General features: G+C 37.9%; 1 protein-coding gene across 2 annotated transcripts in view; it reads left to right on the top strand.

Annotated features, from left to right (window-relative positions):
• The window catches only part of LOC127995565 (transmembrane protein 132E), a 328,811-nt gene extending 317,076 nt beyond the window's left edge, over window positions 1-11,735 (top strand). For both annotated transcript variants that reach the window (XM_052591884.1, XM_052591885.1), the window contains 3 exons: window positions 1,592-1,868; window positions 4,630-4,824; window positions 8,031-11,735. In XM_052591884.1, the coding sequence (XP_052447844.1) occupies window positions 1,592-1,868; window positions 4,630-4,824; window positions 8,031-9,101 (1,543 nt within the window). In that variant the 3' untranslated portion in view covers window positions 9,102-11,735. The remainder of the gene's footprint in view (window positions 1-1,591; window positions 1,869-4,629; window positions 4,825-8,030) is intronic.
• The last annotated feature ends 443 nt before the right edge of the window (window positions 11,736-12,178 follow it).

Consider the following 12,178-nt stretch of genomic DNA (forward strand, 5'->3'; position numbering starts at 1 on the left):
CTTTTTTGGGCTTCAAAATCTCAGCCGCCATTCAGGGTGGGAAACACATGCATCAAAGGCATTTCTGTAGTTTACACATGTATCCATATTCTAAACCATTAATTTATTCACTTATTCATAGTGAATTTCACATGAGAGTGTTTAAGGTATGATGTTACATATGTTACATCCCAAATGTTTCTTTTTTTTTTTTTTGAAAATCATATTTTCATATATTTTAATGTGAACAAACAACTAACCAGATGTGAAAAGACCACAGAATCCGCTGTCTGTTTGAAAATAGCTTATTCTTATTTCCCTTTTCTCCTCCTTTCTTCCCTCCTCTGCTCAGTCCATTTTTTTCCACTACACTGCCCAAAGGTTGGACATGTCATTTGGCAGGTTTCTTGCATTGGGCTTCCACACAGAATGATCGATGTAGCTCACTACTCTGGTGAAACAGTGATGTGACTGCAAAACTGGACACTGATTTTTATTGGATGACCAGGTTCGCGTGCATGAAATCTCCATGAAAACTCGTAATGAGTTCAAGCAAAGCTCCACTCTTGAGGGGTGTTCTTCTGCTCTGAAACTCATATTAACCTGTATGAGGAGAAAAGAGAGTACAACTGTCCTCAAGAACACAGAGAGCTTCTTTCTGCCTTGTTCAGAACTCTTCAACTGATGCGATAGCCTCTTGTTTTTCACCTCCATGCCAACAGGAGCCTGTGTTTAACTCAGAAGAGAGCAAAGTGCTGATCGCCAATAGCTTTCTACTTTCATAAGTCTTCTACTTCTGCATTTGTGTGCCTGACAATCTTTTTTTGTTGCTGTGTGGCTCCTTACATTATAACACAGTGCTTTACATTCAGCTCAATTTAGGCTAATTGATGGGCAGGACATGCTTTGTCAGTCACAGGCAGACAGCTGTCTCTACATCTCCAGTTATCTGATTAATAAGTTATGTGTGTGGAATGGTTGAAGTGGCATTCAGCTTTCAAGATCCAGTCAGCCCTTATCCTGCTTCCTCTCACTTACTTCACATGGTGTCAAGCTGCTGAAGGAGCAGATTCGATATACTGAATGTGATTGAATGTGATTGTATGCCATACAAGAGTCATTGATGCAAAACCTTTGCTTAAACAGGTCTCCAGATGATGCACGTTTTGATGCTGGTAGTTCTAACAAACTTTGTGGGGGAATTCACAACAAATGGAGCATTGTTTATTTGCATGCACTTTCAATTATTTTAAGAACTAATGCACTTGTAAAATACAACTTAATTAGGTAATGTCACAAACTTGCAAAAAAAAAACTGTGTTAACCGCAATTGCAATCTTGGAAACCAGGACAGTACTCATTATGGCATCATCAACCAAACAAAAAGTTCACTGATCTGTGCAGTGTTACTGAATATATGACTTATATATGCACTTATGCATTATTTGTACATCATTGGATGAATAACTGTTGTTATAGATCTGTATAGATATGTATGTGTACCCGCTCTTCCACATTATCATTCTTATGAATTGAAGTTAGTGGAACATAAATTCTAGTGTGAAATTCTAATTTATAGTAAGTCATAATGACCTCTCCCTCATCTCCTCAGAACTGCCAGAGACAGCGATGACGATGATGATGATGACCGTAAAGTGAGCCGGGGATGTACACTTCAGTACCAGAGAGCTCAGGTTAAGGTTCTGACCCAGTTCCACACAACCTCTACTGAAGGCACAAACCAGATGATCACTATGCTCGGTCCTGACTGGCAAGTGGATGTGACAGAGCTGGTGCAAGACTCTCTGAAGGTGGTGGACGCCAGGGTGGCTGAGTTGGTGGACAGGACGGTGCTAGTGGCCAACGAGCTTGGATCATCAGCTCTGAAGGTAGAATACAAATATAAACAGATGGTGTTAATACAAGATTGATGTATTAATGGGGGGGGGGGGGTCATGTTTTGATGAGCTTTCAATACTATTTAACCAACAATTTAATTCTGCTGTATTACATTCTTTTAATCCAATATTACTGGACATCGGTCCTTAATCATAGTTTTATACCTGTCAAAACATAATGCAATATGTCTTAGGCACATTTATTTAATCCAATTTATGTAGTTTTATTATTTATTTTTGAATTTATTATTATAATTTTTTTTTAATCAATAAGGGTTTATTTTAAAAGTTCTCACAATTAAAAAGTTAGCTAATTTTTATTGAACCAAATGTAATTCCATACTTTAGAATGCTATTCATATGCATATTTAGTCCCATTAGGCAATTCAGAAACTGGGATGTTTGGGAAGAGAATTATCTGTGTGGTATAAAACTTCAGTGGTGTTAAATTGGGGGAATCGTTCATGAAAGTGACGTTTTCTCTCCATTCAAGTAGCACACAATCAGTTCATCGTGTCCTAACAGAGGGAGATTTGATTGTTCTTGACAGCTTGATCAAACCTCTTCACAGTGTTGTCTGTATGTTTGGCTTCAGGAAGTGTTTGTTTTTCCACATAAACAAATTTGAGCATAAAATAAAAAGTTTGCTAATTAAATTAGGGAAAACTGCAAAGGTCATTAATAATTAATGGCCAATTTTAGAATTGGAATGTTTTTGCTGAATGTGAACTCAAAATAAACCACACTGAACACATAACATCACTTCACCCTTAGGAAAAAATAAATGGATAGGAAAGGAAAGGAAAGGTATGAATAATGTTGTTTATAACTCATACTGAGGCTTTTTAGCTTATTTGTTGGGTCTTTGATCTTCATTTGCCATAGCGCTGATCATCCACTTGTCACTATGACCTAAGCACAAAGACACACAACCTATAAGCTTTGATTATTTCTCGCGACACATTGTTTTGAGGAGCTTATGAAAAGCAGAAAGTATTGATGACCTGTTCTTTGGTCTTGTGAATCGATCTAGAAAAGCATTAAGAGTACAATGCTAACCTTGCAGGCCTGAATTTGTGTTTCCTACAACTTAATTGGCATGCCAGGTCTATCAAGTACTGTAATTAGGTTTTCGGGGAATAGGCAGACCCTTTTTAGCCCTTGAACACACTCAATTCAAGCATCCAAAGATCTGGTTATAATACAAACATCAAAAGCTGGTATATCAGCAAGTGTAATAAAACTAATTGCAACCGCCTGGATACCAAACAAATGAGCCATTCTGGCAAGAATTTGTTTTTAATTTCCCTTTTTCTGTCTGTCATTCCTTTTCTCTGTTTCAAATGTGCTGTATCTTTAAAGCTTGCCTTGAATGCAGGAAATGAAAAATGCAGGAACAAAGCAGTTCAGTTCAATTATACATTCATATGGTCTTCCTGCAACCTGAGGAAAGGAGATGGGATTGTATAGGACTGGATGGTCAATGAACTGTAACAGCCTGCTTCAAAACATTAGTGCAGCAGGACACAAACAATGTGCATCTGGGACATATGGATCGCAAGTCTAGGCTGGATTAGGAAAAGCCTGGGTTTAGTTCCCTGGCGTCCACTACACACTCAGAGATCACTGTGTGCGTCAGTGAAAGAAAACTGAAAAATTGATTGGATTGTGTTTTTACGCCAAAAGATGGCTGAGAATGGCCACTTCACAGACAAAATAAAATCAACAGCATGCCTAGTGCATAAAACTAATGGAAATGGGTAATTTTAAAGCGGGAAGTAATAGCAGGTTGGATGAAAATGTTTGCTGCTGAGCTTGGAGATTTTTTGAACACCATTAAAAGTCATTATGGACTTCATTAGGCTAAACTGATACTGAACTAAACTGAACTGCTCCTTCCTATGTGGTTAAGTGTAACCAGCTTTGCTTTGATTAAGCCAAGAGCATGAAGTTAATTGTTCTTTGTTTGGAATAGCTGTAATTGAAAAGGAAAGATAATTAACTCAGGACACAAATGCCATTTTGACATTTGCGGATGGTGACAAAGCAAGAACAACTTCAGTTTCTGTCAACATCTTTAAGTGTTCTTTTACTAGTCATAATTCTTTAAACTTCTGTTTGTTATGGAGAGACTGAAGAGTCAGCTACTGGCAATGGTTTAGTCTGTTTTAAAATTCATCCAAGCTCTATGTACTTCTCTCTCTGATTATGTCTTTCTTGAGGCTAAAAAACACTCCACGGAGGCTGATTTGTTCTTGTCTTGCAAAAAGCGAGTTCAAGTTAATCTTCCCAAATTATGAAACGTGAAAAACCATCCCTATATTGCGTCTGGTTTTATCTAACTTGACACTTTGTGGCTCTTGGGATTGCCAGGGTCTCATGGTTCAGCAAAGATACACACACACACACACACAAGAGTTTCTGACCCTCCTAGTCTTGCCTCCCCACTTGACTTTTCACTTGATAAATCCCTGGTGACCTTTAACGGTGGTGGGAGGTGAAGAAAATGTGACATAATGGGTTTGAACTGTCAGATGGAAGATTTATGTTGAGGCCGAGTGCAGGCTGTCCTCTGGAGAAAAGGTGTATTTTCCCATCCTTCCTTTACTCAGTGGGCTGAATCTTGAATATATGGTATTATCCACTAAACCATTCTGTTTGACAGGCATTGTATTTTCTCTGCTCCCTATATTTTCTTCCATTTAAAAGGTCTTTCATACTGTAAAAATGCATCATGTTTTGTTGCTTTCAGGTTGAATCCCCACTGGCAGTGGAGGCGGTACTGGGTGAAACACAGTTCTCTGTGGTAGACGAGAAAGTGTCTATAGTGGAGTTACGAGTCCATGCCATCTCGGGACTGGCACTTAATCTTCAACCAAGCCCTGGAAACAGCCATACTATGGTTGCCAAGGCAACTGGTGTACAGACTCTCTCCACTCTTAAGCAGGTATAGTTGATTGCTTCTTTGTTTTTCATATCTTCTACAATAAATGGCATTTCATAATGCTTTCTTGATTGAATTTTGTTAAATCCTCTGCTATTTTCTTCTTTTATGCAAGCCTTAAGCTATGAATGAGTGTTTAACCAGACTGAAGACTCTCTGTAAGGTGCTCAAGCCAATTTCTGGAAATTATTGCAGTGCATTAGGTTTGTTTCTGGTCCAAGGCAGATTTATTATCGTTATCTAAAATGAAAACTAATAATAAAAATACTAATAAAAATTATTTCTTGAAATAAAATACATTTTAACTGAAATGAAATAATTAATAAAATAAAACAAAAAACTTGAACTTCTTTTAATTAAGATAGTTTTTTGTTTCTTTGTTTAGTTAAAGGATTAAAGTAACTAAAACTAAATAAACTAGTATGATTCAAATACTAAATATAATAAAACACTACATAAATAAATACTATATAAACATTAAAAAAGTGCAATGACACAATAAAACAAAATCACTAACACTAACTAAACTTACAGTGAAAACAGAAACTTATAACTAATAACTAGTAAATAATATTAATTTAAAATATTAACAAAAATTATAAAAGTATATCAGTGATACTAAAATAACACTGGTCTAGAGACATAAACTTGACCAGGATGGTTTACCAGCTCATTTGCTAGTAGACAAGCTAGTCCACTAACTCAAACACTTGCTTTAAACATCTATAAACCACCTATAAACCATGTAAACCCATCTTCTTTTTTTAGCTGAATTTTCATGGTATAATCATCATTATGAATGAAGACCCACTGAAGGTACAATGTCAAGTCACATATTCTGATTTGAACGCGTAGAAATGATAACACTTGTTTTGATTTGGACTAAAGAAGCTAAACTTAATTTACAGGCTACACAACATACAAACTTACGAACTTGTATCTTCACATAATTGTCTAAATATGACAGTATCATTCATCATCATGTCCTCTGAAGCTGAGTCCAGAGAAAAGCTCTAACCTTTGGCCCCTTCCACTAATTATGCAAGTGACATTTATGTGAAATTCCTCTTTGTTGCTCAGGATCATTCTGCTCCCAAAAGAGTTAACTCTGGCTGAACTTAGCCTCATATTGATGATTCAAGTCTTCAGGAAGGTTACACACCATTGGCAAATTAGCCTCAGTTCAGTCTTCCAGCCGACCCTCACTGCTTTAATAAAGGCTTGTTTGGCATTCAGACATATTCAAATCTCCTTTAATATCAACACACCAAATAAGCAGGCATTTTGCTTAATAAGAAGACACCACCACTTCTGCTCTCTGCCATCAGGGGAGCTTTGTGTGTTTGCTGTATAAACTTTTCAAAGCATTAATTGGAGCACATTTTCCAGCGAGGAACTCGTATGCTGCCATGGTAATTTATACAATGTCTTGGGCAGGTCACGGAGCCCTGTTGCGAGAGCTCGGGACCTTTTTTCCTGCTCTGTACTTAGCCTATGACCAACATCCAACATCAGACGAGGGTGCCTGCTTTCAATTCACACATTAAAATCCAGCAGTTCTCCCCCGCTCTTTGCTTCACCAACTTTGGTTTTAATTAGCGCAATGTATCAGCCTAAGTGCTTGTGTAGACTGTGCTATAAACATCACTGATGACCCTCCTCCTCCTCCACTGCTGCCTCTCCATCATTTCAATCCCTCAGTGCACTTACCTACTTCACCTCTGCAGTCACAAAATAACAGTAACTTTGAGATCATTTCATTTTACACTGTATAAAAATGTTCAATTTGTTGTTTTTAATTCATTAGGTGTCATGAACACTGAAGAGCAACAACAGCGTTTGTCTTTGTTGAAATGTATTAATATAATTTAATAATTAATCTAAAGTTCATTATAATTTCTATATATATAAATTTTGAATGCCAGATATAAATTGAAATGAACTTGTATTAAAAAATGTTGCAGTTTTATGTTCATGGAGATAATAAATGTACCATTAGCTGTTAACTCAAGTTTGTTGACAATACATTTAATAATGTCAATTTATTCAAACTAATGTAATTTAATTGTAAATGTAATTTGAAAATTAATATTCACCTTTATTAATAAATGCTGTCAAAGTGTTAGTTGATGATTACATTATCTAATGTTAACACTTCTTAAGTGTTACTGATTTGCTTGCTCTTTCTTTTACATTTTAGATGTCCCTTTCCTTTGTCTCACCGGCAGCCTTAAATAATTGATTTTGTTCTATGCTGGTGTAAGCGATTATTCTGTTTTCAAAGTGTCTTGGATGCTTGAACATTTCACATCCGTAGTTTGTTATGTACAGTGCATACAAAATTACCTTCAAGATAAATCTCAAACATTTTATAACAGTTAGAAATCTAATGACATCCATGTATATTATAGTTATAATGCCATCTCCCAAAGACTGAAGAATCAAAGGCCATTTGTGATTGATACCATTTTATTTAGTGGCTAGAGTGATCTCGAAAGGTCCACGAGGACAACATGTCGTCTGCAATGTATTATTCAGATCATGCATATCAAAGACTCTCTTCATCTTGACAAGCAGCGTTGACAGAGCCTGAGCCTGAATGTCAGAACAACCTTGAAGTTAGTGACGCGACAGAAGAGTTTTTTTTATTTATTTTTTTACTGATTCACAACAGTCCATAGCTGACTGGAGGCAGATAAACACTTCATTTCTGACTAAAAGCACTCTGGCAGAGTGGTTTCATTTTGTCTGCCTGCCAACAGAAGTAAGGTGTTGTGCTGTTCCTTTTGCAGAGAGCAAAACAGGAAGGCAAGCTTAGGCTTGTTATGGGGTGACAAGATTGAAAGCATTGTGCCAGTTCCACTTCCCCTCAGCCTGTGTTTCTACTGGTCTAAAGCATGCAAGCCCTTCTGATGTCAGCTACATGTTACTTGGTCAAGACAGTTGTCTCAATCACAATTATTGCCTCTGGTTTGTCTGTGCAAGAAAGAACATTATTTCCAACATTATAGATATTGTATGCCATATACTGGTATGAACCAGTTCAAAGCTAACTTTTGAAGGTGCCCAACAGTCACTCTTAAAATGAGCCAATAAACCGGCATATATGATGCCATTTCTTGCCAAAACCACAGGCACCAAAGATTAACTGTTATAAGGTGTGTAAGGTTGAGTTCATGCTCACAATTTCTTTTATTCTGTGTTTGTAGGAGGCCAGTTTGTCCATCTGGGTTTACTACAGTGACAATACCGCCGCCCCCCTGAGTATGTACGACCCTAAAGACTACAACCTCAATGCCACCACAGCAGATGATAAGGTGGTTACGGTGGCTCATCAGCCCCAGCAACGGTGGCCAGTCATCGTGGCCGAAGGTGAGGGCTCAGGAGAAGTAGTGCATGTGGAGATGACCATCTGTGAAACCTGCCAGAAGACTAAACGAAAGAGTGTCATTGCTATGTCTCCCGTGTTCATCAAAGTCCGCTTTGGACTGGATGAAGACTCTGAGGAGGAAGTGGATACAGAAACTGAAATAGACACTCGAATTCCTGCCAACACAAGAAGGCCCGCTATTGATTCCAGCGTAGGTGGTGGAGGGTATGAGCCATCTAACGAGCAGCCTGCAAGTGTGCCCATTGATTACACCAACTTTCCTACTATAAGCAATCCGGAAGAACCAACCGAAGAAGACGAGGAGGATGATGAGTTTGTGCACAGTCCCCGTAGCATGACTGACCTGGAAATCGGCATGTATGCTCTTCTTGGGGTGTTTTGCCTTGCCATACTGGTCTTTCTTATAAACTGTATTGTATTTGTGTTGAAGTATCGCCATAAGCGCATCCCTCCTGAAGGCCAAGCCAACATGGACCATTCCCACCACTGGGTGTTCTTGGGTAACGGGGAACCCCTCCGCACTCAGAATGATCTCTCGCCTCAGACAGTGGAAAGCCCCAGCAACACCTTGGAGGGGGTACAGACTTGCTGTCATGGGGACCACCACAGCAGCGGCAGCTCCCAAACAAGTGTACAAAGCCAAGTCCATGGACGAGGAGATGGCAGCTCCGGAGGTTCAACCAAAGACCATGGAGAAGACGCCAGCTCTCCGACCTCCAAACGCAAGCGTGTCAAGTTTACCACCTTTACCCATCCCAAAGAGGATTTACCCTACAACTCCATCCCCATTGCCAATGAAGAGGACATTCAGTGGGTATGCCAAGACATGGGCTTTCAGGACCCAGAGGAACTGCATGACTACATGCGCAGGATAAAGGAAATAGCCTGATATGGCTATGTGCTTTCTAAAGACATTCCTTTCTACTTTTCTCTCTTAATTTTCACTCTAGAGGAGGTACATTTGACAAGAAAAACAACCAAGGCCTAGTGTCCAGTTTTGTTGGGGTTTTCTGCACAGTGCTGTTTCCCTTACACATTGACACTTGTACAAACAAAAAAATATTAATGACGCTGCCAGGGAAGCCAAAGACGAGTTGGGATTCTAGCAAAAATGGCTGTAGCAGTGTATGATTGCTGCTCAGTAGAAGGGTGACTATACAATCTTTAAAGGATATCCAAATGGATTCCTCAAGTACTCAATCATGTATGGGTCACCCTACTGTGGATAGGATCTTTCTCAGAGGAATGCCTGGAGTCTTGGCACTGTGTCCATTCTTCTTCTTCTTCTTCTTCTCTCTCTTTTTTTTTTTTTAATTCAACAGATTCTTCTAACAAAGAGGCCTTTGAAGTGCAGATTCTACTTTTGTCCCAAATTTGTTTTTGAGATGGATCATTTTCTCGCCATAGTTGATAAACCTGACACTTAGCCACCGAAACTGTCAGGGACGTTCGTGAGAACGTGCCATGGATTCTTTGTCAGTGTTGTAAATGTTGAATGGTTTTATCCTCCTGCCCCTCTTTTCAGCATTATCTTGGTTCAACACATGCCTTGGTTGCTGAATTAGTTTTTCATCTGTCTTTGGTAATTCATAGTCATTCTCAATATGGATGCCACCTTTGCTTCTCTCACTGTCTTGGTTAAGTCTAATGCCTTATTAAACGGATCTCAATAGTAACAGCCGCATTCTGTGCTGACACCACATTTGTTCCCATTGTTAAGGGCCAATGCAGGAGCAACTCTGCAGATGTCTGTATCTCAATTAAATTTGTGTTGGCACAGGAAAGGCAGGAGCTTGAACATTGTGGAGCTAGATATCTTCTCCAACATTCCTCTGCATGAATGGAGACTTGCAGGCACAATTAGCGCTATTTTTTTTTTTTTTTTTCGTTTTTTACTTTGTATATGTTAGTATTGTGAGAATTATCTAATCACACATGAAATTATAATAGAATACATATCATGTTACCATGCATTACATGCATGTGCCAGACCCTCCCTTCTGTGTACAAACCATGTTCAGTACATAACGACTGCAGAAGCTTAACTCTTGATTACTCCATTAGCCTGAGGAATAGGGGAGGCAGATGCCATACAGGGACTCGGCAGGCAGATACTTGAATTTCAGTGAGGCTTTCTTTTCTTTTTCTCTTTTTCTGTATCTTTACTGATCTCACCGTGAATTCCCATCCAGGCGGTAATAGAGTTAAGATCTCTGGTAAGGATAAAATGCTATGCAAACACACTACATTTGTTAATATACCAAGAAATATCTCAAAACTAGTTTTAACATCTGCCACAATGTAAACTGCAGGTTTTGAGATTTATTTCTTTGAACAAGATACTTTGAATTTTGAACTCTGAAGCTCACTAAAGCTTTTTCAAAGAAAACACCACAAAATGTGGTAGCACAGTAGATCAAGCCCAAAACATTCAACATTTAGTAGTTTAGAAAGGGGTAAGCTGGTAATGATTCTGAAAGCTTTTTTGGAGCAGTGCACCAAAAACGGAAAAAAAATGATAGCTGTATTGTTGTTGACCTATCACAGGTTAGTTTCAGGGTTACAGTCCCCCAGTTTCTTCAGGACACCTAAAGTCAAACTCTGTATTAAAGGTTTATTTCCCCACTGTGCTGTATTTGTAACATGCAGAATTAATGCATGACTTTGTTTTAATAGTCTTATTAGTCATTTTCCTGTAACCAGAAAGGTACACCTAATAAAAGATGTTTATTCTATTATTATTATAACATTATTTTTATTTAATTATTATTTTTTTAACTCACCACTAATTCAATTAGGGTTCCTTTGCACTCCAGATTAAAGTCACAGATAACTTATTACTGACACCTCTCCACCTATCTCCTATGATTTGTAGCCCCCTTCAACCCAAAAGATTCTGTTGAGTAAACCTTCTTGTGATGAAATGTTAATTGATGATGTAACTCGTCAAGGTATAAGGTTTTGCTAAACAGTTGGAGTGTTGGTCAAAGGTGTAGTTTGACCCACATTTTAACTTCATGGAGGCTTAGAACTGAATGTAATCTTTTCAAATGTACCTTGATGATCAAAATGAACCATTTCCAATGTGTTATTAAGGTCTTCTGATGGGGTACATAAGACTCGATATGACTACTAGCAAGTCTCTGGTAGCAGCTCATACACTTTTCTGGTTTCTAAAATTATTTTCCTTGGTGTAATATCATCATCCGGACATTTTTGCTTTCATGTTTTTTTCTACTTTCGACTATGTATGTATGTAAATAAAACAGCAGTTGCAATATCTGCACTTACATTTTTCTTTTTCAAGAGGAGCTGCTACTAGGCCTTTGCCTTGACCACATGCTGTGTTGTGGTGTAGATTTGAGCTGTACTCTCTGATTGCTGAAGCACGGTACTGTCAGCCATGTGCTGACACACCCTTAATGTACAGAGCACTGTTACAACATCCTGTATCCTCCCTTAAAAGAAACTGTTGTATTTCCCTCCTTATATGTAAGTACTAAAGAAAAAAACAATGCATAAACTTGGTGTTGTGTTTTTTATTTGACAGTATACTTTGCGTTTTAATGCTCTGTCCAAACAATAGTTGCCTAATGAGCCTACTGGGCTGTCTAGACAGCTGCTAATTTATCCATTTTGTTCATTTAAATATTCATTTATAAAGACTATTGCTGTTTGTTAACAATAATCAACAGACAAAAGAAATGGAAATGATGGGTAATTAAAGAAAAAAGTTCCTTTTTAAAATTGCTGTTTTATTTTATGCTAAGTAACTTTAGTGCACAAGGCACACATCATCAGGGCTGAAGCCAGTGTACTTTCAGGTAATATAATATAAATTAAATAAAAACCTATTTACGGAGGGTACACTTTCATGATGTTTCTTAATTAAGCACACTTTTAAAAAATGGACTTTTGTAATAATGCCAAATAAAAAAATATTTTATTTTAAAGAATATTTAAATC

The sequence above is a fragment of the Carassius gibelio genome, chromosome A5 (assembly GCF_023724105.1).
Source record: "Carassius gibelio isolate Cgi1373 ecotype wild population from Czech Republic chromosome A5, carGib1.2-hapl.c, whole genome shotgun sequence".
Taxonomy (NCBI): Eukaryota; Metazoa; Chordata; class Actinopteri; order Cypriniformes; family Cyprinidae; genus Carassius; species Carassius gibelio.